This window comes from Varroa jacobsoni, unplaced genomic scaffold (genome assembly GCF_002532875.2).
Source record: "Varroa jacobsoni isolate VJ856 unplaced genomic scaffold, vjacob_1.0 scaffold_593, whole genome shotgun sequence".
Classification (NCBI taxonomy): Eukaryota; Metazoa; Arthropoda; class Arachnida; order Mesostigmata; family Varroidae; genus Varroa; species Varroa jacobsoni.
Window position 1 is genome coordinate 150,644 of NW_019213495.1, and position 26,578 is coordinate 177,221.

Below are 26,578 nucleotides of genomic sequence, written 5' to 3' on the forward strand. Positions count from 1 at the left end.
AAATCTGCATATCTAAACAGCAGAAGCTTCCGTAAGTTCTAATAGACTGGCTAATATCAAAGTCACATAAAATATAACCTACAAAAACTTCATTATCTCAGCATGTGCATGAGCAAAGCACATACACGCATAAGGTACCTTTACGCAGGATTTTTAATGCGCCTGCACACGTTTTTGACATTTCTCTGCTCTTGCACATCATGTTAGAAGCAGTTTGGCATTCTCTAAGAAGTAAAAAAAAAAAACGGTTCTGACCCACGATTTCAAATAGACCAACGATAGATTTCGTATAGAATGCAAATATTTAATTGGTATCATTATGATCCTGTGTTAAGAACCTTTGAATATCGAAAGTAATGAATGCGCATCAATGATATATTATGCAAAACTAAAGGATTTATGAAGTCTATGAACGTCGGATGCAAAGTTTATATCGTGCAAAACAAAGCGTTATATTATACTCTGGCACTGAAATTACAAAAGTGGAGCTGAACTGGAAGGAACCGAATACTTTGTCACCATCCTTACTGTAACCCTAAACGAACGAATTAACAGGTTATTCGCTCATTGACGAAAAGAACACACCAGACTTTACAGTTTTGACATCGGGTTGTTTGTTCTCATTATAACACGTAATGGCTAGTTATTATCTTTCAACAACTATTTCGTTATTTCCTCTGTTTGAAATCATTGTCACATGATAGTATCAATAATTTTTAATATTATACTTATCCGTATTGTCGTGCTATTACTAATCTTATGTATATATATATATATATATATCTATATAATATTAGTAATTATGTTTTCAAAGAAAAAGTACGGCGGGGCACTACGCAATATCTGCACTTCTGTTTCGACGTTAACCTCCTTTGCCCCTTGGAGAAGAAACTGGGCCCTAGCAATACGTCATTACCGGCAACCGGCTGTTGACCATTCGCCGTTCAGCCATCTAGTTTAGCCAAGTGTCTACTGAACCGGTTGCCTGGGGAATCTGTCAGTGCTTCTAAACTTGGAAACAGGCAACGTTGACTGATCTCAAATGAAATTAGCTCCAAATTTTCCGCCTTGACTGATTAATCCTGTAGTCTTTGCTATTTTAGCTGTCTCTATTAGGTAACAATGTAGGTGTTTTAGAATTAGCTAACTTTTTTTTTCCATAGATGATCTCGTAGATGGTAATCTGATACAGAAGGACCAATATTTTTACAGACACTCTTTTTGGTTTCCAATATAAAATCAAGCTCTTTTCTATCGTATGCTTTCGCAAAATCTAGGAGTCAGCAGGTTGCTAACTGTTCACTCCGGTGACTAAATTGAACTTCTTCCATGTTGCCACAATTCTATAGGCGCATTTTTATGACTTCCATAATATGTCGTCCTAAGCGGTATAGTTTTGTTATGAGGAGTACCATATGAACTCCGTTTGTCGTTTACAATCAACCATCAAGAGCTATACGTCAGAAGATCTTAGGTCCATAAGAATATGACGGAAGGCGTCGAGCAGCAGAACGGTAACATTTAAACTTTTTTTTCTTACACAGAAAAGCGCATTGCGGAATCTAGCCTACGACAAATAACATATGATCCAAATATTTTAGAGATTATCACCGTCACCAATAGTATTTAGGGACACAGAGCGAAATTTTTGTAGCTTTTTGTAAGTTTCTGCTGCTGATTTTTTTTTTTAATCTAAATACATTTCACTGTTTTGTGACAGACTATCATTTACCAATCTTTTCACTTCGTGCGGTCGCTAACCATGTGTAGTTCCCAGTATCTACTCCTTTACATGCCGATATCTTTTCTTACTCTCATAAACAAAAGAACTTCCACTCTGCGCGTCTCTGAGAACTCACACGATTTTTATAGGAATTAAACAGCAATTACCGATCGGCATTTTATTTAGCGAGTGTTTTTTTTTCATTTCAATTATTGTACAATACAACAGAATTCACTGCATCTTATTTCAATGGTAATCAAAGATAGGGCTGACTCGGTGACTAGCAGGGTGACCTTGTGGTTGATTCTAGGATTTGGCCTTCCGTCAAGTCAAGGGTTTTTCTAGGATCGTTATCCTACATGTTATTCCTCAGATTGCCAGATATTAACACACATCCGATCCGGTCAGCTAAGCTACCGCCCCATAAGGCCAGGACTGCTTGTCACTGCTTCATTCGCTTCATTAGTTGCCGTTACCCCACGGACATTAACTTAATACGTGTCGTGCAATCTATATTGACTGACTGACTGTACGGGAGACATATATTCTATAATCGTACTATGTCCCTTTTTATTTCAACGATTGCTGCATGGTTATTCATTAATACTGTACAATATGAGTGTTTTTCTTTATATAGATTTTGAAATTCTCCATCGTACAGTGTGCATTTTTTGAAATATTTGGTGAGAGGTGTTTCTCTTGAGGACCTACGTGTTTGCTCCCTTTTGCTTTTCGAAAGGACTAAGAATTCTAGGTTTTTCCCAGGTCTCATTAAAAACTCTTGGGTTTTACCTAGACAACACGCATATACCTCCTTTAAACATGACTATGTCATTATAATTATATAAGTAGTCATGAGATGTATTGTACTAGGTTTATTTTATTTGTAAGGTACGCTTTCTCAACATTAGGTTGCGCACATATCATTTACAAGTGGTCCTTCATTCGACTAGAAGCAAAAAAAAGTTCATACTTGCGGAGATCATGCTTATGCCTTCCACTCTAGTAGGAAAAAACAGAGTAGCGTTTCTGAGAATTTCAAGTTCAGATCTTGCTGTTGATGCTGGAAGTGCACCTCCCTTCAGGGATAGCACAGAAGGCTGAAGCAGGTTAGTGAGCTCAAAACAAGACTCTATGTTTCTACTGCCCGCAACTAATCCCATAGGTTAGACTGACCCATTGGAGCTTACGGGGCTGCTAAGCTGCGTGATAAGATGAGCCGTCAACGAAACGAGTTGCAAAGGAATGTTTTATCTCCTCCTGGGACAACAATTGCTACTGACGATTTGATGGCTTCTAACGATAGACCCAGTTATCGTACTTGTCTTTAGGTCAACGGTCCTTCTACATTTACTGTAAGACAGCAGCGCAGCCCACGAGGGCACACTGTATTTCATAGAAGTGTTGTATTTTGCACTTCTATTACATGTTGGTATTTCCGGCATCAGTTTTGTTTTCTACTTTTGCCGTTGTCTAAAGACAGCCACGGTGACAAGTAAGAGCCGAAGGCTCACACGGTGTTCAATAGCATCATTTCAATTATGCTTGTATCAAGTTATCCGTTTAGGTACGCTCAATACACTCGTCGAAGCCTCTATTTCAGATAGATCATTTCCGCCATATTTAATCTGCTTCTAGAGACAATTCGATGCCTCGAACGTGTTGATAAGTATATAGTTCGCTATTTTCATTACAGATCCTTTTTAGTTCTCTTTTCTCGTCCATTTGCGATACACTAGTGTCTCGCTAGTGGCACCCACAGCTAGCTGCTACCATATCGTTGTATTGCTTCAGGATTACGTTTTCGCTATCGTCATAGTACAGAAGGCTGATGGAATACAGTTTATTGGGCACGCAACATGGTTTACCAACACCCTCGCTGAGGCCAAGTTCGTTGACGATACTTTGAACCGTGGCGTGATTTGTCGGCCATTGATTTTGCCCCAGAGGGAACGAGCACGACCCCTAAAAAGAGAAAAATAGGAACACACCAAAATCGCAATGGGTAATTAAAAGGTTAAGTTTACAAATAATTGATTACCTTTATTATTATTATTATTGTATGTATATCCTTCGACCGAGGACACATGTTTGTAGGAGCTCCATTTTTCTGCTGAGTGGGCACGACATGTGAATGCATATTAAATAGTCCTAATGCACGTTTTGTTATACCGGGCCGGGCAGACGCTTGCCAATGCATCGTCTTACAAGCAGCCTTACTCCTCCCCTTCCCATTGACATCACTTTTAGCGGCCATGAAGTTGCACCTTATCAGCCAATTCGATGCTGTGCCTTTTGTTACTGTACGTTATTACGTCTTTTTATGCTCATGTGCGTTCTTAATGCATCAATGATACATGTGTGTCATTGGTCGTCGTCGTTGTCCGTGTTCTCGTCACCAGAAAATCTTCTCTTTCGATCAACCTCACCTACTGGTATGATACGATCATCGGCCGCATCGATTATTATTATCACCGTATTACGCATTTATAGTTTGCATACTGGACCAGGGAGAGAGATAGAGAAAGAGAGAGAGAGAAAGAGCGAGTGAGATAGCGTAAGGAAGAACATTAGGCTATGTTTCCCTACTTTCGCAGCTGGTTTCTTCCCCGCACGATGAATACACTCGTCATACGGGCAAATCTCCACAACCCGCTACCCACAGATGAGATATATGTAAACCAACTTGTTATTTCTTTGGTAAATAGCAGCAGTAGTAGCTCGCTAACTCTGTCTCGGTAATAGACTAGAAATAGATCAGGGCGGAGTGGACGATCTTATTAATACATGGAGAACGTTCGATGTCGACGCGCGGTAAGATGTGCCACGTGAACTTTGGCTAGAAGGTGGATTCGCCGGATTGTCTAGGCTGTAATTTTAATATCTCAGGATGGTAATTGCCCACCGACAGTACCTTTGGTCCTAACGATACAATTTATGCAATCGTCGAATTAGGGCCATTTTATTTGCGGTCGGCTGGGCTACTCACAGCAGCAACGTCTTTGGCGTTCATAAACGCTTAAGCTGCACCGTCCAGGATAGTACCATTGAACTCGCCTACTTGTTTTCATCGTGGAGACCCCTTTCGCGCATGATTATCACTGTCCGCTATGCCTAATATAGGGAAACTGCGGCTGACCTTTTCTCCGTACGACTAGCCAACAAGGCAGCATAAGAGCTTCAGGTCTATGGAGCAAAATTCCCTTTGCGCGGTCATGACAACATCGGCAACAACGATGAATCTTCCGGTGGCCTCACCCCCCAAGCTTCTTCGATCGCAGGGGGGCATCGCTAACGTACTCGAAAAATACGCGCACAGCCTTTAAAAGTGCAGGGACAGTATTAAATGAAAAGACCTCTTGCTGATACCGCGAATTCTCTTCTTGTCATCGCAGCGCATCAGAGAACACAGGGGCCTATGTAGGTTTGTCAGTTTTTCTTGCTATGCGTGTTATGCGCTGTTAAAGAAATTTACTTGGATTCCAGCTACCTAATGCGGGATGTGAAGTAGTATCTGTAGATGATTAACTAAAGAAGCTTGGTTTGTTAGTCGAGAAAAGTGTGTGTGACTGAGACAAGCAGAGCAAAACTGGATGTAATAGGTCTCTGGTTGAAGTTATTGTAGCACAGCAAATGTTGACTTAAGCATGTTCCTTAGTAGACTACATTTATTTGCGTGCATTTTGACGGGCTGCAAGCATTGTGTCGTACAGTTTGTATATGAATGAGGAAGTGATGACCGGTTTTTTATCAACCAGTCACATAATAATAGTGCTCCTTTGTTTATAGGCTTGCGAGCGTGAGTAACATTGTCTCAGTAAATAGATAGTGAACAAATTGCTTTGTATGGATGAAAAAGACAAACTAAAACGACGCAGACCTATCCAGTGGTTATTTTTCGACAAAGAGTTTTTTTTTACAGACTAAATCGATACAACTACATCTCGCGTTGCTATGATAGAAGTATGTAGATGACAACGGTATGTGTGCGTTGCCCTGTCGGTCTTGACCGGTATGTCCTTTGATGCACTCCCAAAAAGCAGAAACAATGAATGAGGTAAAGTCCTGTTTAAGCTGTCAATTAGCATTCGTCATCAGTAGTCATTCCGCCAATTATAACATGCTGACAATTGGTCCGCAACGGTGATTAAACAGGAAGCAGATGTAATAGTCAGTTCAGCCTGACCTATTGCAACACGCTTGCGCCATTTAGTCAGGCTCAGGCATACCGATATTGATTCCTGCAATACTCAATCAATATTCAATATGTATCTGACAAGTCATTATCTACTATAGGCGCGAATTTGTCGATTCTGTCTCATCCTTTCTTATGAGCTAGTTCTCTCTGTCTCGCTATTTCGACTAAATGGTTTCGGTCAGAACTCGCTGCCTATTTAATCTAGGCTGCAAAGATGAGGCCAAACAACTTGATACAAGTGAACGGTACTGGCGCACAGTATGGACGTGCCCATAATCTATGTTCGTGTGCTTTTGTGATAAAAAATTCACGTCTGGGACGGCACCGCCTAAGAGTAGTAAGTAATGCGCCGTTAAGCGATGCTCATTCAGTTCCGTATGCAGAATATTCGTAGTCGCATGGTTCACCCAGCGGTCACCTTATCGCTGGAGAAGACGGCTAGGTAAACAAGATAGACCAATATTAGTGCTTCAAAATACGTACAAGGCATGTGCAGGTATACATTATCTCTCGGCATTCAAAACATACCGCTCTGTATGCGGAGCCCCAAAAGGGAGCTTTGCTTTTTCTTTTTAACGCGAAAAATTCCGGTGAACTATTTGTTATTAGATGGAGTTTGTATATGTTTCCTTGCCAAGCTCTATTAGAAGAACGCATACGAACCTTGCAATAATAAGCTTGATAGCCTTTCGGTGAAATGATCCACGATGACCAACCAATTTTCTCGAAATCGACGTAGAGGTCATATCGCGCACAAGGCTCCTTCGAATCTTGATAATGAGAATGATGCCCTGACAAAGGATCGGTGCTGGTTGAGCCAATGACTTCATATTGGGCCGCTGGTGAAAGTGTAGGAACGGACCGACGAGAACGGCTTCGAGAGTCGCCTGCAATTTAACATCAGCGGTATAATATGTAATAGAATAATATATATATATACATGATGATCTTTGTCGTTTTTGCAGGTCCAACAGTTTTGACTTTGCTGCGGGGCTCGAGTCCTATTGGTGATATGACAAATTTAGCTGGTTTACAACCATTAGATCAAACGTGTCCATGATATACATATGAGTTTGTCTAGTTCTTATATCGCTCAGTTGATCTACTGAACTAAGTTACAATTGTTAATTCGGCATCTCAAAAACGTTTATCAAAACCAATCTATGGGTTGTACGCTTCGTAAAGGCAAAGAATCGTTATAGCTCCGTTCTAGTAACGTAATTAGGTGAATAGAAGCTATCGACATCAGCTAAACATGCACTTAACTTATCACTGAATAGTATATGGTGCATAAATATGAACTATAGTAGACGCTAGGAAATACCATTCGTGACGACCTATAAAAAAAAAGTGTTGGGTCTGGCTAACTGGGACAATCGGGTCGTTATAAGCGTGTATTTACTGTAGCCATTCCAATAGTTATTTGTTTTCTGTTAAGTTATGTGCAGATAGCTAAACAATCTGCACGAAAAATACCTAATCTCGCTAGTCGAGATTCGCGTGAATGGTCTGTACACTTAAGTGCTTCACCGAGTTGAAGTTGAGACGAACTGATTGATTAGCTCCTTTCATTTTTTTTGTTTTTAAGCAAAAAAAAAGTTGAATAGCGAGTATTTAAGCTTCATAAAAAAAAAAAAAAAAAAAACTTAAAAATGCAGCTTTGTACTGGTTCGTGTTAAATTCACGCGGGAACTGGTGGTTGGAACGCGCACCAACCTATTTGTAATGTGCGGCCGTTGTTGAGACCGAACTGGACAACAATTTGAAATAAGCTTAGGAACAGCAAGGATTCCATTGCGTCCTTTGACGGCTACAGTTGATACAAAAGTGCCAACATTGTGTAGGGAAAACGCTGTGTATTACCCGTTGCGGTAGAATGAAAGGAGCTTCCATCTCCCGACCGTATTATACGTGGTTGAATCGTAAGTAGATTGCTATGTTTGTCAATAAGCTGTTGTTATTCTGGTTATAAATTAGAAGTGTGATAGTCAATTATGGCAGATGAGGTCTATGGCGAGAACGAACGATTCCTCAAACGGTTATTCGTTCGAGTCTATTCAACCGCTCTTTTGTGCAGCACGTCATGCAGGATCTTTGTGGGATATATTTGCATTGGGACGGTCGAATCAAAGCGGGCGTCTGAAGTGTCGAATACGACCGACAGGACATAGACATTATTCAGTTGAATACTGCAGGCAACATCCTTAGCTGAGTTCAGAAAGAGCTTTTAAAAAACTAGAATTAATTCTATAAAAAGAAAATTTGTTATCAGTGGGTCACCATTACCAACGTACTACCTATTTCGCGATAAAGAATACTTTCAAAACTGACCAAATTTTCGTCTCCTGGACGCCATACATTTTGTTCTTATCGAAATCTAATGTGTAAAAACGTTTTTTTTTTTTTATTACATGCAGCTAGTGTATTTAGGGTCAGCGTGAGATTTTAGATAATGACCGCGACAGGGTAGGGCTATAAGGGCTAAAATTTACTTTATGCTACCATTCAAAGCAACAGGTCCCACGGAGAGGAAATTATAAGGAAAATAAAATATAACAGTGTATTTGTCAAGGACAGAAAAATCTTTTACTTTTGTGGCCGAAAAGAGCTTACTATAGCTTATTCATTTCCAAGAAAATATCTATTAAGGTCATTTATGTTAGTAGTCCATACGATCTCATGTTTTGGTTCAAAGAAAGGCGTCATTTAATACGGCTGAAGGAGAAATGTTTTTCGGCTTAGAAAGCGTCATGATTACGGCTATACAAGTCCCTGCTTTCTATTATTTACTGCTGAGGTAGAAAAATCAGAGATGACGATTTGTCTACCCCAGGTCTGCGTGAGACTTTCTTGTGCAGTCTGGAGAAGCTTTTCGAATAGCTCAGGTCCTAGCAAATCGATGAATTGTATTTCATTCGTGTCCGCTGTTCACTAGGGCCAAGTTGACTGTCATTCTAATATAAATAACTATCTATGATAAGTTTCTGTGATCATTGGCAATGTTATGCATATGTCGAAAGCATTCTGCTGTTCGACCGTTAATGAAGTTTTTTTTCCAAATCAATTATATATACATTGTTGACAACAAAGGCACACTTTAATTTAAATTGATTTATAAACACGTTTGCTCTAAGCTGATTTGTTTTTTATAAGTTTTCTTAAGTTCTCTGTGATGGCATTCAGACTCCACTTCACCCTGGCCACTATGGTCCCCAGCGTGACCATGCAGTAGAATTTTTATCAATTCATCTTATCGACGATGGCGTTTGTTGCACAGTAAACAATTAGGATTTCTGCTTCCTGAATGACGTATAGGAAACAGAATGGTTGCTACCGAAATTATGGGAATAACGTATGTTTTCAGTTTGACTGTCCGACCATAAACGAATACTGTGTTCGTCCTCGTGTTGTTTGCACACAAGCTATTAAAAGTGTACATCTTTAGGGTTAATTTGTTATAAAGCACTTCGTCTAGGTACATGTAAATACCCCTGGACCTTTAGAACAGCTTAATTCCTCTCGCGTTTAGACACTTCATGAAGTATTTCTATGTGACATAATAGACTGTATTGGTTATAACTATTATAGCTGTTGAATTTTACCAATGCCCACCGTCGACTCTTTGATTCTTGTAGCTGCTGGCATGACTTCTGAACCATCGGCGAGAGTCGCGGCTGTTTGCCCTGTAGCTATTGCTTTTTATAGAACGTAACCTGAGTTCCGCTTAGAAATGGAGGACTAGCGAAAAATGAGGTGTTTTTTTTGCGAAAAAAAAACTTAACTGTTCCACATAACATGGTCCAAGAAGAAAACTCTAGAAATTTGTGCGAATTTATGACCTGTACACGTATGAAACCTTAATATCAGTAAAATTCGAAAAGAAGAAAGTGGCCTATGTAATCTTCATTCTTATATAGCCCAGCTTTCCCCTACACACACTCGAAGGCTTAATTATCATATATCACACTATTCTCATATAATATAATTATAACAATAGTAATTGTTATAACTAGATGGATAATGCGACTTATCGACTTACCGAGAGAATACGATTCGGTTGTATTACCATTGCTGCTCATTTCGTTTCGTTGACTTGATCGACCGTCATTACTGAAGACGACAAGTACAGGCTGTTTTGATACGGAACCAGAACTCGCTGAAGTGCTTCCACCAAACGAGGCCGAAGATTCGCCCGATGACGTCCTGAACGTCCCTATTTGTTTTCGAGCGAAGCGAAATTGCTGATCAGGCATGCGACGACCCTTCTGGGTTCGGACGGTGAGAAACAGACCGAGGTTAAGTGCCGGATTACGAAGCCAGTCATCCACTGCAGCCTTTACATAAAACACCTGCGGCAAAAGCAAAGGGAAAATAAAATTAGATGTCGTGTACATCGAATATACGTCAGAATAACCTTACACCCGTTATATGTTTGATGATTCGTTCAAGCGACCGCCCTTCTGCGCCAAAACGATAGAACCTGCTTCCAATATATGAATGAATGAATAATACATGGTACAACCGTATACACTCCAATTAAATTCTAACTAACGGCTTTAACCTTTGTTCTGTCAATCAATGTAATGCAGCGTTGTCTATATATAGACAAGCAACAATCGTTACTGAAAGACAGCATGCGGCTATAATCTAATCGTTGACACATTTCAGCACCGCAAGGCAAAACGCTAAGGCAAACATGACAGCTATCTATATTTTCTGCCCTTTTTTTTCGTCATAAGCCGATCGATCTATGGCCGAAATTAACCACTATATGGTTCTCTTTGAGGTTTACCTTATTCTTGCTGTTTTCGGATTTAAAGATTCAATAGTCTGTACGTGTTTTATCGAACATCGTTTTAAGTAAACAACCATCCAGCTAAAATGGATGGAAAAAGCTCGCAAAGGACTGCCCCTCTTGAGCATCGAGCTTCATTTAGACATCAATTCTGAAGCGAATTGTATTTTGCGTTGTATCGGTCATAATTGCATTTATGTCATATATTAATTTTACAGAATTACGTCTAAGAAGTGACGACGCTTTTTATTTCGTCCGTTGTTCAATCCCAGGTTGCACTATTTTTTGTAACATACAGTTTAAACGTATATCCAAGTCTATTAAAAGTTTGCTTGCGGCGCTGTTTTGCTACCCTGTTTTGCACTGTCATATATTTCTAGGAGACGATGGAAAGGCTTTGTTACAGATCCGGTGATAATTACATTGTTTTGCAAGCTGTAACAGCAATTGCTTGCCCTCTAGCCCACGGCAAACTTCTGTCCAAGATTTTCTACTCTTGTTGGCACCGTAGTTTGTGCTCCTTGTAGACCAAAGCCCAAAAAACCACCGAACATTTTTACACAATACTAGATGCTGGGTGTGGGCCTGACAGGTCTGTAGAACGAAAGTTTGTGGCTTCGCCGGATTCTTCTCTTTAAAAACCCTTTGTGATATTCGAGGTGGGGCGGTTGACATAGCTTTACGTGAGTCATCCAAGGAAGTGGTGTGGGCCTAGCTGACCGATGTAGCTTTAAAGGTGCGGGCTTTTCGTCTGTTAAGGAAACGAAACAGGACAAATGAAAGCTCCCAAAAGCCTTCAGTAAAAGTCTTTCTCTTTGGACCCATTTTGCTCGGACTCTCTTCTGGAACCATCGACTGACACACACAGCAGGTTCACCGACGTGGTGCTAGGGGCAAAAAGTGAACTGTGCAGTAAACAAAGACAGCAAATTGCGCTCGATTTGCACATTGCTTTGCTAAGATGCCGTTAAGAAAAGAGTAAAAGCTGGGCTGACTGAATTCGTGAACATTCTTAGCTACTGAAAAGCTGACCGGAGGCAGAAAACATCAGCTGGGGGAGCTATAATGGGGATAGAGAATATAGAAAAGCATTGGATAATGCTGCTACTGCTTCTGTTGGTACCGGGCCCTTTGAGGCCGTACGTCTTTTATGTTGGACCTATATCCAAGTACAAAAAAGCTTTTGCTTCCAAAAAGTGGACCTCCAATAGGAAAAGAAGCGAAAAAGAAAAATCATCCAAATGCAGGTCAGGTCGTCTCGTGTGTCCAATGGTTTTGACTGGTAAGGCAGGCGTCGATAAGAAATCCTAGGTAATCGATGGCGCCTTGTTTTGTTGTTCGTCGTTAGGCGCTTGCTTTTGCACCATTCGTGGGCACATAAAAGTCCGTGCATTTACGCCTAAACAAAGGATGCAAGAAATGGGAGTTGAGTAAAGTAACGTAAGAGACTGCTAGGCTCAAAGGAAATAAAAAATAGATAAAAGAAAGGGTCCGTCGTTCAAGAACAGAAACGAGACGGTTCAGAAAAAACACAGCACCTACCCGCATGGCCTTGCACTCTGTTCTTATAAGACATTCTTTGTGCACTCGCAGCAGGTGAAATCAAGCGTTTGTTTGTTGTCTGACGAAAGAAAGCCGAACTGTGCGGTACCAACTGCCAAAATTGTACCAATTTTGAGCTCCTATCGTATTCTCCTCTTCGTCTCTTTCCCCCGTCTGTAGCTCCTTTTTACTTCCGCAAGAAAAACTTGTACCTTGCTCGCGGTCAATAGCTACTAGTGGCGCCAGTCGCGGGCGCGTTAATCGTGCAGACGGAAAATGAGGTCAGGCGGCTGTCCCGAGAATAGAACACTGGGAAACGTCAATGGTTTTTCGTGCGGTGGTCAAGAAATGGTGGAAAGGGAACATTGACTAACAGGACAACGATGCCGAAAAACAGTGGGAAAAGTTGCCGCGGTAGGAAAGAGTTTGATAAAGAATGATAGCATTACGAGTAGAAAAGCAGACGCTGTAGACAACTCGAGAAGCAACGAAGATCAGTCAGCCGCCTCTGGCAAAGTTATCTACCTACGGAGAGCTGAAGCAGTCAAAGAAGGTGAAGGAAAAAGGATAGAGTAGCAGTTGCCGCGACAGCCGGGAACGACGACGGCATTAGGGTCACAGTGAAACGCCGAAGAGTAGGCGAACGACTGGCAACCTAAGAATATGGAAAGGAAAAAGACGAATTTGGCAGCTTTGGCGGAGCGTTAGTTAGTCGAATATACCTAAAAACTACTACGAAGAGAAAGGGAATAAGTTGGAGCCTGAACTGAAAGGCAGTGAAAGGTTTTGTGACTGCTACCTGACTTGTGGACATAGGACACTGCGAAGTGAAGAAGACATCAGGGGAAAAGTAAGTGTTTACTCTAGATGCTGGTTGGCCTCTGCCGCTGCGTTACACGAGTCCTACTTAAACTAAGACATTTTTGCGGCAGAAAGCCGGCCAGCAGGCCTCGACTGCCTTTTTTGCCACGGATGCCCCGAAGGGACTACAACGTCCTGCAATCCCAAAGTTTTTGCCTGGTATTCAGTCTTAACTAGTTTCTCGCACGACATTGGAAAGTGCAAGCCAGCATCGTCTGGTTTATTGGTGGATCGATCGGCCTGCCTATTGGTTGGTCAGGTGCCGGTAGACACGAAGCAGAAATTGCCAGTTGCATAAACGGCTTAGCCAGGGCGAGCGCTTGCAAATTATAGTCGGCCCTGGACAACTTGCCTAAGTAAAAGGCCTGGCGAAACCGTACCGAAACGGTGCAATATTTGCACACATAACTGTGTACATTCGAGACGCTGCATAAAAAGAGATACAATGGGTTGGTGTCCGAGTGGAAATAGTGCGTGGCACTGTTGGAAGAATAGTGAAGAGCCGACTCACTAACCACTGGCCTGCTGTTGAGCCCTTTGCCCTCGAAAAGGCCGCCGAGTTCAATTATTCAGCACATTCATGTTGGCAACAAGTATGCGCACAGTCTGTAGCGATTTTCCCGTCTGCAACCCCGTCTACATAGATGTTAATGCCCTTGCTAACTGGTCATCAGAAAATGCCGTCCATTCACTTTGCATTAAATTCGCCAGCTCTGCTAGTTGTATATCTAACATATCTGTCTAAACCATTCCTTGATCACTTTAAACTAGTTCGTACTCTGTGATGCTTTAATCGCAGCTAACGACAGACCACTGTTTACCATAAGGACGCGTTGTCCACAACGTACTTTCAAATCGTCGGTCCGCCATCGAGTCTGGACAGATAGTGTAGCTCGTGCAATACTATAGCACCGAAACTAGCATTGGACAGATAGTTGTACACCCTCTGACAGACGAAACAAGACGAACAAGAGGACACGTGGCGAAGCACGCCTGGGCTACCTAAGCTAGACCCAGCCGCTCGACGATGATACGTATGCCAGTATCATGAATCTATCCATGGCAGTGTAGCTGTCGGCAGTTGGTCGAAGGGGCGGATAGACTAAACGTGCGCCCAGAGTAACATAGGCCGATATTTCACAAAACGCAGTGTCGGCTGCCGACTCAACGTTAACGCATTCGTTTTGGTTACTAGCTTGATCGCGTTCGGTCAACTTTACCAGCAGCATGTTATAACTATGTATTCTGCTATATTCTGGTTAAGGAATCTCTTGCTAGTGGCTGCTTTCTTGCTATGAAGCTTCTACCCGTCTGCCACTAATTAGGTGTAAGAAGACAAGTACGCAAGGCAGAGATCATGTAAGGCGGATTCTCCGGAGAGTGCAAAGGGTACGTTCTATTTTCGCTTCTATGATAAGAGCAGCAAGCTTAAAAAATGACTGTCGCCACATCACGCCCGACTGTCGACGAACCGTACTTCAGTACGATGGCTGAATAGTTTGTATGTCTTTGTAGACGCCTGCAGCAACACCCCACTCTTTATTCTTAGCAGCATAAGTTATAGAAAAATTGTATCAAACTAAATAGTGTCAGCGACGCATGCCCAATTCTGGTGACAACCCCGAGATATTCGACAATACACAGGGTACTCTTTCGCATGTCCTTACCGTGTTGACCTGAATACCCGTACACATACAATTACCGTCTACTCATGTGAATAGATTTTGAATCAACAGTGGCCAGCCATAAGGCGCAAAGCTGTATTGCTAATTGGACATTTCATGGCAAAATGGGACCACTGGGGATGACATTTGCAGATAACGTCTTCCCTTCTCCACCTTCGCGAAAGCTAGATTTCTCCCGTCTGCATTCTGCATACCTCACAGAACAACCTTGTGGTCATTCTGGAATTGGTCTTGTTTTGTCCTGAGAATAGTGCTAGCTAACTTTTTTTTTCCTTTGGCTTGCCACTTTATTCTAAGAATGCAAGAGACGCATGTGTATACTTAGTTTTCGAAATGCATAACAATAAACATATTTAAAGCGTTCATATTGGCCGTGAGCACCAACGTCCATATGCTGTCAGAGTACTGGTAATTTATTCTCTAACCACTTCCGTGGTAAGCCAAGTCTAGTTCTAGTTTGTAATAAAAAAAACTCAGATGCAAGCTTGACGCAGTAAACAAGTCAAGAATGATATTCCGCCTAGCACCATTGAAGTTGACACCTTGCCTTCATTTGTTTTGGGGTAGAGGTCTGGATAATGACAAGGTCGAGTCCCCAGCCGCCTTTTTTGCCTGTTTTACGGAAAAAGGAAAAAGCGGTGTCTGTCAAATCAGGGGCGCTTTCCGGTTATTTTCGTAAATCAGCTTGAAATGATCGGAATACAGAACAAATAAAAGACGCAAACGAGAGACCCACTCGAGTTATAGCTACAGTCGTCGTCATAGAGGCAGCGACAAAAAAGACAATCCCATCTTTGGCAATGGTGGCAAATATTTTTCGATTGACATGAGCATCGTTTGGTCACGTTGGCAATCTTGTGAATCCGGCAGATAGGCGGCATTAAATTTTAACTTCAGATTGGGAAAGCAGAATGCAAGTGAGGTTACCCGCTCCGTTTTTTTTGTCTAAGATAAAAAGAAAGGAAAAGGCAAGAACTAAGGAAGGATAACAGCCGGTGCAGTTTAAAGCTATCCGACTCGTCTCATGTGGTATCGGTATGTTTTAGCAAATCAGCAGAGAGTACAGAAATTCAAAAACGATAGAAATAAGAGTTGCAGAAAATAGCAAGCTTCATAACGCTAAACGTAATTGCTTATTTTTAATTGCGTAATTCATTATTTATTTATTATCTATTTTTACTTTAAATTTTATCTATTTATACATAGTTCGTAAAGTAACTCATATATGAGGTGCTACTATTTGATTACGTAACCGTTCATTTGAGACTAGCGCATCAATTTCATCCCATATGAACGGCCATTTTCCAAACTTTGCTCTAGGATTCGCCTAACTTCTGTAGCCATTACCATGCTTTCCTGCTATATTTTGCGAATCGGGGGCAACACACGATGGCATTATATTTTTCAAGCGGGCAACGGTGGAAACAGACTTCCTTGAAAGCCGCGCGCCGGCTATGCAGTCTCGCCATGTCAGCCATGATCACAAGCGCAATCCGACCTCTAATTTCTATTTAAGCTAGTCTTTTTGCTACTAAAGCAACTTGCACGAGGGCAAGATCTCTGTTGCTTTTCGTTCTTTCTGCGTTGACATTTTAGTACTTAGCTCATGCCTCGACATCTGTCGTCTGTCGTTATCATCGTTGACATCCGTCTGATTCAGTGACACCCTTGCTGACACGGATGAGGAATCTGATTTTTTCACGTCCATCTATGCCGTCTGACAGCATTGGCTATTGTTGTCTCAACATCAGTGATAGCAGCTGCCATCTAAACAGTAACTTGCCACTAACGAAGCCTATTAAAAACACCCTCACGCTTACCTATTGCTGGAAGCTATTATAAAGCCGGCCAGCCAAAACTCCGCTAGCTGGTCAAATCATGTGAGCTCACTTCTCTTTTAATAGTCGGTATGACGATCGTCATAGCCGTTGTTGCCGCTGGTAGTCGAAAAGCAGTTAGCTCGTAAAGTATCAAGTCGTCCACCATTCCAGCTAGCATTTGTGCGGCGAGCGCTTGGCCCTGAGCCTTCATATCCCCTCTCAGTACTAACGAAAACGTATGGACAGACCAAAGCGACTCAGAAATACACCGAGATCTTGCCAGTAGCAGTAGTCCAGTGTTGAATAGCGACGACAACAACCAGTCGCTACCGTTTTGTCCTTTGCTTCTTATTTGCGATCCTCTTTATTCGTCCACTGCCTTTGTCCACCCCTTACACCTCTTTATTTCTTTTTTCTCGCACTATTCCCTTCTTTTGCCATTTTTCCCTCATATATATATATATATAAAGAGGGAAAGTGAGAGCAAAAGAGAGAGAGAGAAATTGTTTTTGATATGCGTCGAAGGTTGCATAGTAGTTATTGCCATTATAAACTGATGTCGACCGGTGTCCTAGACATCGCCTTTGTGGCTGGCCAGCATGAGGGGCACGGGGAGGGGTATGGGGGAGCAAAAAATATACGTAGGGAAATAACAAGCCGGCTTTTTTTTTAGATATATATCATAGTTTGCAAACTAAGAGATGGACAAGCGAACAGGTCAGTGAAATCAACAATCTTAGCTTTTCTCGTCTTCAAGCGACGGAGGGCGACTCCAATGTGTGCAAGTATCCTCGGCGTGGCTCAGCCTACCGAGACAATTTAAGCCAACTTTCTCACAAGCCGACACCGCCGTCGAGTACAAGATAGCTTGGAATGCTTGGAATGGATAGCCAAAGAATGGAATAAACTCATCGGAACACGAGGGCAAAGGCGAATGGGATGCGAAGCAACTGAACACCAGCAGGGATCTCCTCAGTAAGTGAAGTAGAAGGTTGGTTGATTTGACTCCAGTGGCGCTATTGGTCCTTACCTTCGGTGTAACCGGAACCTCGAAACACAGCAAAGTCCTATATTGCACGATCGTTTCCTGCTCTCCTATAGCCATCTAACAAGCGAAAGGTCTAAGCAGCGAAATAAGTAACGCGCTAGAGAGTCGAGCTATCCGTCGAGCGGCGGCGAGAACCGTTTCAGGGCCTTCCATTAGCTGGCCGATATGGTTATCTGAATAAGGCTACCGTAAGAAACAGTAACACCGGGAGTCCTGTCTGGCTACGAGACTGGGACGTAGCAAGGATAGGCGTCCGCCGTATGCCGATACATTCTACCTTTGACCCAGCTGTATGGATAAGGTGGAGAAAAAAAGATTTGATAGCTTGTACAAGCGATAACAATAAAGAGTAAAGCGCACACTAAATACATTGAGGCTCTTTCTTGGCAAGTACCGAGGTCATTACTCATATTGCCTCGCTGGCGCTAGATCTTCTTTACGAGTGGCCATTTTATCCGTTTTGCGGCTTTAGTATGTTGCATCGCGTCTAATATAACGTTAGTTATAGGGGCGAGCCACTATTATTGGATACGGTGCGACTATCAATGGCTTGTTACACTGCGGTCGACATAATCGCATTTGCAGGTCAGTTGTTGGGCTCGGAAGTACACATTCGGTGAAATTATCTAATAGTGTCCTGTAATTTTTACGGGCAAACGTAAGACTCTAGTAGCGCACGTCAAATATGGAGGCTGTTACAGTGAAGCTGTTATAATTTACCATATGAAATGTTCAGACAAATAATCCTATGGCTGTTCTTAGCAGGTCGTTGAACGAGATGGCCTTAGGTCGCTGCGTCGGCAAAGGAAAGCTACGTACGTAGAAATCAACTCTCAAGCGAAATTTGTTGTTTAGTTTTTTGTATAGTTCGTTTAGGACAATTAACCTAGTAATTAGTTAGTGAATAGTTTGTAGCGAGATAATATGGGCCAACACATATAGGCTAAAACAAGGCCGCAGTTGTGCTAATAATCAGTGCCTTTGAGTCAATCAACTATCAGATTAGTCTAAAGTTTATCGCTCGATATGATATTCTACCGATATAGACACGATGGTAGAGAGTCAAACAGGATCAACGACGCTCAAAAGATTTGTCGCAATTGTATAACTATAATACGGTCACTCTGATAGTTGGTAATCGTCAACTAAACGCTATGAAAACGCACTCAGGAGCCGCTAGGCAGGATTTATATACAACAATTTAACTCATTCGTTAACTCATGCAGACGCTAGACCAGCATATGATAATATTCGTCTGAAATTCGAAAACAATTCCCATAGCGAAACAGAGCAAACTCTCCACGGGACTCACTCAGAAATCACTGCTATTGAACAAAACCTTTCATTCTGTTCGTCTGCCCTTAGTCAGTTAGCTGAAATCTCTTAAATTTTTCGCCATTAGAAAACACCTTTAAGGAGAGAAAGGTCATACAATGAGAATGACGATGATGATCCACCCAGCGACCTGCCCACTCGACCGAGTCCGACCTTCTATTAGCTGGACTAACATCAGTTTATGAAATCAGGCTCAGAGACTGAGTATCGAGGAATTACTTAAGCAACAAATAGCCCTTTCTTCAACCTATACCGCCTCTCGTTCTTTATGTCGCCCACTGCCGACGCTGCGGCCACCATCGACACGGTCTCCACTGCAGCGCTAGTTCCCAACGAATCGTTCGTCCTGGCTCGCTTGCAACCCTGCCTGTGACATCGGGGGAGCCACGTGGACGGACCAAAAGTAGCGTCAAGTGTAGGCATACTAGCAGCAGCCTCGATGTGAATACTGAGCGCGGCTCTCTAATCTAGATTGTCCGCTAACTTTCTAAAACGACTTTGGAAGACAGAGGACTGCCCAACAGAGTTGCACTGACTGTATGGCTGGCTGGCTGCTTGTGCTGGTTAGATGGGTTGAGCGGCGGTCTCAGAGAACAAAAATGGGTCTCGACAAAAGAACTTCATAACGACCTCGATTGAGCAACGCTCGACGGGGTGGACTGAAAAGACTCAATGATCTTTGATTAGGAGATCTCCAGTCAAAGGGGTAAGAAGTGAGCCAAGCCTAGCGGACCGCTGGAATCGAAGCGTCTGAGTAGAGGCCGACAATGTAGAGGCTGATAGCCTAAGTAGGACAAAGACTTGAAAAAGTAATAGGCCACGCGGCGTAATTGAGGAGTAAAGCACAGCTGCGGCGACAACACTGTATTAAAAGAAATCATACTATAATATGATAAGAATCGAGGGCAAGACGTACGAATAGGCTCCTCCGCGCTTGGTACAAGCTCTGTACCAAACGTCCTTCACATCTTTTAAATAATCCCGTGCTTCCAGGCCATTATTGTGGTAGCTAGCGCTATAAGAATGTCGGCACATATTCGTTGGCGCTGCCTGGTAGTTTCGTTTCACCGTATATATGCCCACAGACACGAGTCATAAATGTATGACAGACAGCGCGACCTCTTCGCGAAGCGAGAAGACACATTATTGCCATAGCAAATTTAACGGAATATGATAAATTCTCGGTTTTTATGTTCGCTAATATTTTTGCTTCCACAGTTTGTCTGATCAGCGAAGCGGGGAAATGTGTTTCGAAGAGAAACACATTTTTCTGCTTCGAGAGCAGGTCGAAATTCACAGATTACGTATATTTTTATGTATCTGTACTTTTTATCTTCGCCTTCCGCGCAACCACTAACTGAGTCAAATTTATCAATCCGTAAAAGTCGCACGATTGATTACCTCCCAGCCAAGTCCGTCATAGCCGATCCTCCGAACGTCAAGCAGACGATTTCCTTCTTCTTGGTCAGGAGTTTGACCTGGCATTACTTGGTAGGCCCGAACTTCGAGGAGTCCTTTGAACTTTCGATTCTTTGGTCGCAGCTTGTAAATGTGGAATTGAGCTTGCAGAAGTTCTTCAAGAGGGTCCGCACGGGATAAGTTGAAATAGAATCGCAGAGCAGTTGCTGGAACAATTAGGAAATAATGACAATGTTAACAAATAGTCATATGTGAAAAACTTCATATTAGAGCAAGTACATGAATTGTTTCAACACAGCTAAGATCTACAATACATGGTTGGTGTACTCCATTGCGGTATATCTTTTTATGTATGTTTTTTGGTTATGCTGGAGTTTTATATCCACTAGTACACTCGGACTTTACAGAGGTGAATCTTACATGGAATAGAATAAACAGGGTGGATCAGCTTAATTCGTAGTCAAGCCTTAAGTAACGTCTAACGACTCGAATGCGGTACAAGCCATGAAAAATATTCCTGCGCGGTTGATTGCAGCACAGGTTTGTTCCTAAAACATTTTTGTCTCCTGGTTTTGTCCTATTTAGATCTTTTGTGTTCAGTATAAGCAGTGTTTAGCATTAGCTCCATGTTAATTGCCTGAGGCTGTGCGGTCAGCCTGACATGACGTAACTATCCTTGTAGTGAAGGGTCTAGGAATTACCCCGAAACGTGATTCTGATCTCTACATGAAGTAGATAATTACGTTAGCTCAATTAGTACTAGTCTTATCCTTAGATGTGTTCTAATTAAAGATTTCGCATTGCGTATATTTTTATACGAGTATTCACGAAGGTCTCCCTTTTGATAAAATTCTACGTTGCTTAGAAGTTTGGCGGTTTTATATTGGCGCTGTCGAACGCTAGAGTTTATGGATTTACAGATTAAAAGTTACCCCACGAACCTATGCCGGCCCGACTCGACGAACAAATAGACAAGTCAATTTGTTTGTCGAATCGGGATTAAATGCGGCGTAGACATAATTGGCCTGTGCCTTTGGCCTGGATTGTGTCGTCTGGCTGACTAACATGTTAAATAGGGTACAACAGCGTGGTGACATATCACATTTAGCTACCAGCCTATATAAAGCAACGAAGGGACAACAACGGCATTGCAGGTGACCCGAACCAACACACTAAATTTTTTCACGGTTGTTTATATACACTCGAATGATGTTGCTTCTGCGAAAATTGACACAGAGAACTACTGCTAATGTTACCATTATTTAAACTGCTAAAATGTCGTCAACGTATCAGTCACCTGTCTCTGTTAATGCGTTAAAAGTGATTTTCACTAACAACAACGACAGTGTTTATTACAGATACAAACAGCGCGAACAATAATAAGCGGTGCGATAAAACCTACACACAAATGGAGCTACTTCAATTCACAGGGCAGCAGCAGGAGATAGACGCGATCTGGTCGCTGCCCTTAGGCTTCATCTGAATTACGTAGCCCTTGTCATCCTTCCATTTCGTGTCACCGACATTCTTTTGGCCGGCGGCACCTGCTAAGGACTCGTTCGGTGAGCTTAGGTAACTTGCTATGGTTGAAGATATTCCAACATCGTCTCGCTCTGTGTGTCTATTATTTTCGGAGCTCGAAACAAATAAAAAGATCGATGATCTCGAAGAAATCCCTTCTCGCACAAGTGCCTCGTCACGTCGGAAAATGTATGGACCCTAGTTATTAGTCAGTATTTATTTTGTGTTTATCTATCTTTTGTTTTTGTTGCCTAAAAACAAATATGATCAGTAGTTTCCTTATGCTACTTATTTTTTTTTTTTTTTTTTTAGTTTATGCTTAGGATGCGCATCATTGCCTTGTCGTTCGCTTAAGCAATCTGTGGGTGTGTCAATAACGTATTTACCGTAACAAGTTCGATACCCCATTTACCTACTCATGTTATGCATAGTTATTATGTGTCATATGTATTTATAAATATATAAAAGCTAATGTTTTATACAGTAATGGCACAGAAGGTAAAATATGATTTGAGAACATTCTGACTTAAAACCAGTTGGAATCGACGGTGATATTGACCGTAATTGGATGCGATTCGGTCCCTAAACTGAAACCGTTTCGCTAGGGCCTATTTCTCATGTATACGTTGCCTAATTGAAGCAGGAAGTCAGACAGAGAGGCCCATACATAAAAACTCCATGCGTCTATCTGTTGTCGTTATAATTCTGTAGAGGAAATTTCTTTTTCATAGAGAGAAAAAAAGAAATTGCAAACTAAATGCAAAGGATTATCCCATCCATTCGCTTCGATTTAGGAAGACAGCCACCTGCAGCAGTCACCAGATGCAGAACAACTCCGTAAAGACTGGAAAGCCGACTCTGGTAAACATACAGGAAGACTCCTTAAAAGATACGAGTTGATTTATAATTATACTAATGATCCACGGCGTTCGATGTACCCGATAGACACTTTCATATTCGAATATAACTAACACATATCGGCGATTTTTGTCTTGCGATAGTTGCGCAGAACCGGACATCTGTTTAAAGTACATATAGAACACAAAATTGCACGTGAAGAGAACCTATACCGTGCTCTGTTGACCACAGCATCTGGGTTTCTGTTACTTGTCATTGGTTCTACCCACCTGTCTCTTACAGGTGTTCCACAGACTTTCATGTAATTTTTTTTTTGTAGTAATTTCACCAAGAAGAAACGATGGGAGCTCTTCCTATAGGCTAAGGTGGTCCACAACCTACTGTCTTCAACTCTATCACCCCTTGAAATCTCTTTGAACAGCACAAACCTTAAAAACGATGCAAATTTATTTAGACTTATTTTTTACTCGGTATACTGAAAATCTATTTTAGTGTTTCCCTAAAAACGAAGCACGTGTTTGTTTTAATTGATGCCCTATTTGGGGGTTTAAACACCGACGCAGTGTGACACACTCTCACATTGGTAGTTTTCAGCTAACACAAGTCCATTGCGTTGCTGTAGTACATCATTATTTTCGTCGGCACGCCCTCCGTGGACGAAAGCGAAAGCGGCAGGGGAAATGCATTTGCTTAACGTTCCGTTCTGACCGCTGCTGGTCCCCTCGAAACGATTCAGGTTGAAAGCCTCGCTTGGGAGAGGAAGCGAGATTGCGCCATTAACTGAAGTGAAATGTACATTTCTTTATCTAGCAACCTCGCGCCGACGCCCGCCGGTCCCCTAACTGACTTTTACATGACCAGACTTGGTCTTTTGCAGAAAAAAAAGAAAACAAAAACACAACGCTAGAAACAGCCGCGTACGTCTCTATATATTTCTTACTTGCTAGTCGTTTATGAGGCAAATTTCCACGAACAGTTCTCACATCGGCAACAACGCTCGTCGCAAAATCAAATTCCCGCTGTCTTAACCACTAGCTTGCTCTATTTCAAGTAAATCATATTTGAGCGATTCTTCTAAAGACAAACCTTGCTGACGTTCCACCGTGGCACAATCTGGTTGGGCAGGTTCAAAATACAGGGGGCTATATTATGGGCATTTCGTCCTTCTAACCTCTGAGTGGTTTTAGGTGTATCTCTGATCGTAATGGTTTCGTTTGCTTTTCTTGTAAAAACACGCTATTTCGACTATTACTAAGCGGAATCGACTTGCAATCGCGATCAGGCCTGCCGTTATTCAATGACAGTAGGACACGAGCCATCCGCCAAATTCGGGTCGGACGTATTGAATGATTATAACGCAAGGGCCAAATAAGCAAGCCAAATTATAGATTAACGGTACATCAGACACACGATCGACATTAGTTAGCAGTATCTCTATATGTATTGAAACTAAGATGCGACTGATTCTTGAAATACTATTATCTTACAGAAAAGAAGAATGGAAAGAAATAAAAATACGTCGTATGCTTGTCTATCTGCATATATGTATATGAGCATCTCTACCATTAGTCATTATGGAATAGATCAACCGTATGTACTGTAGTGATATAAAAATCAAATATTAATATAATTATCTCTAAATATCATAGAGATGCTGTAAAATTAGTACTGAGTTTACGAACGTCCAGACATGAGTGCAGGTTATAAACCTATCCAAAAAATTGAGAATAACTTCTCAAGTTGATGTTTTTCCTCGTATACTGCGTCTGCGTATACGTTTAGTTGAATCATTCAAAACGCCACTCACGTCATACGGAATCAAGCGTACCCTGTGATTATTATCATCACACACTATGTAAGCGTACGGATACATTTTGTAAATGTTAATGTTGTTGCTGTTTTTATTGCTGATCTGATAATTTCGACGCCTTCACTCAATCAACGTTCACGAGAGATCGTACAGATCTTGCACAAAATGATAACAAACGTGTCGCTGCGCCTGTCGACCGTACAAATATGATATAAGCTGAATTTAATTACGCACCTTCCATTCCCTTACGCTGCCTCTAGTCGACCAGCATCGCACAGCGATATGACGAAGAAGATTTAAGCTGTAGGACGCTGGGACCATATCGAAGCGTCGAAGGATGGATGGGCCTATTTGTGAGGATCTGTAGGAAACCTGAGCCAAGCGGCTTTTATAAGCCAAGAAGCTTGCAAACAAATCTACAAAGTTAGCTCCGGTAAAGTCACAGGCTTTACTACAGACCTAGCTTGTAGGCTAGCAAATTTAGTACACATGCATACAGAAAGTACAGTTGGGACGCTGTTACTGCTGCAAATGAACCAGTAGGATCGTTTTTTCTTCCGAGAAAAAGCAAAAACAGCCTACGCAGTTTATTATATAGAGGTCGCGTGCTCGTATACGTTTCGAAAAGTGGATATTTTTCGTGGCGCAGGCACGAATGAATACAATCAATGATCACTACTGCCTGATAGTCGAACGCCTCGTCAATGTCTCCACGCAACGATTAGCTTTAGTGTTTATCTAACTCTATTGTCCCGCTCAGACGGTCAACCCGACGCATAATGCTGATTAATGGTTCTATGACTTTGCATCCTGCCGGCCTTATCTCATTGTGAGTCCTCCCAGAGCAATCCGGACCGATTGCATTGAGCTCCACCTGTTTCTCTTGCGATCTCGCACTCTCTGCTACTTATTGTCAATCTACAGATTTACTTCCTAATCCGAAATGTGCACGATTACGTTTCCTGCTGCTGTTCGCTTGACTGTACGTGTGATCGTGTGGGCCTATGTACCTCGAATCGGTTGAAGTGACAGCTGTCCTGTGCTGCGGCGGCGGCCCTATCTCTGCCGATGGTACCATCTGATAGACAAAGAACGCATGATCTAGACTGCGATCGGCGAGAGCGGACGCAAGCTCCCGAAAGTGTGTTGACGATCAACAGTGCCTGCGGAATTGCAACGATGTCAACATTTTTACCTTTACCGTTGCCGAGTGGCAGCTGCCGTAACAGCAGCAGCAGCTGGAGTGCTCCCACCAACCGGGTACAGCCGGGGCGTAAAAGAAGCGGGACTTCGAGTCTGGGCAAGCGTTCCATCTCAGTCCGGATTCTTCCGGAAGCTTCGTTTCTGTCGAAAGTGACAGGAGAACAAAAGTGGTCGTCTTCGACATACTTGATTTGAGCGTTGCTTCTTCGCTGATGGCTGCCGGCCTCGGTAACTCGATGCAGGCGACATTGAAAAATACATACACACATATATATGGATATATACATGTACAGGGGGATGACAGAAGAGATCCCACAGAACAAGCAACGGGAGCTCTGAGACTTAATTGTACCTATGGAGACATGCGTAATAGTTGTTCCACTTGTATACTATTGAAACGAACATTTTTTCATTAAATAACATCTCTTTCTAAATAAAGCAAACCATTTCTGTGACTTCAAATCAGTACAAGTATGATGTCAATACGTCGTAAAACTAGCGATTGGCCGTTCACTGAGTTAGCACCTATTGAGTCATCAGCAAGTTGTCTACTATTGATTTGATTACGTATCTTAGTCTGCTAACACCCCCCAAAGCTGCGTTGTGTTCCCTCGATAAGAATCGCCGCCCATAGTGCAGTTCCCCTTTCGGCCGAACGAGCCAATGTCGTCTACGTTATGAAAATATATTCGTTAGCTACCTCATGTTTTGTTTGTCCTTCTTTAACGCCTGAAATGACTGAAGTCGCATGCTTCCGGTC

At 42.1% G+C, this 26,578-nt stretch overlaps 1 protein-coding gene and 1 long non-coding RNA gene across 2 annotated transcripts in view; one reads left to right on the forward strand and one right to left on the reverse strand.

Annotated features, from left to right (window-relative positions):
• Positions 1–590: 590 nt before the first annotated feature.
• LOC111261769 (bone morphogenetic protein 7) overlaps positions 591–26,578 on the reverse strand; it is a 50,552-nt gene continuing 24,564 nt past the window's right edge. Inside the window, exons 3-6 of the mRNA XM_022835513.2 lie at positions 20,409–20,632; positions 9,961–10,270; positions 6,585–6,808; positions 591–3,688 (exon numbers count right to left, since the gene is read on the reverse strand). Of these exons, the coding sequence (XP_022691248.1) occupies positions 3,470–3,688; positions 6,585–6,808; positions 9,961–10,270; positions 20,409–20,632 (977 nt within the window). The 3' untranslated portion in view covers positions 591–3,469. The remainder of the gene's footprint in view (positions 3,689–6,584; positions 6,809–9,960; positions 10,271–20,408; positions 20,633–26,578) is intronic.
• The window catches only part of LOC111261772 (uncharacterized), a 33,624-nt gene continuing 21,261 nt past the window's right edge, over positions 14,216–26,578 (forward strand). The window contains exons 1-2 of the long non-coding RNA XR_002681200.2: positions 14,216–14,508; positions 21,785–21,988. This is a non-coding gene — a long non-coding RNA (uncharacterized LOC111261772). The remainder of the gene's footprint in view (positions 14,509–21,784; positions 21,989–26,578) is intronic.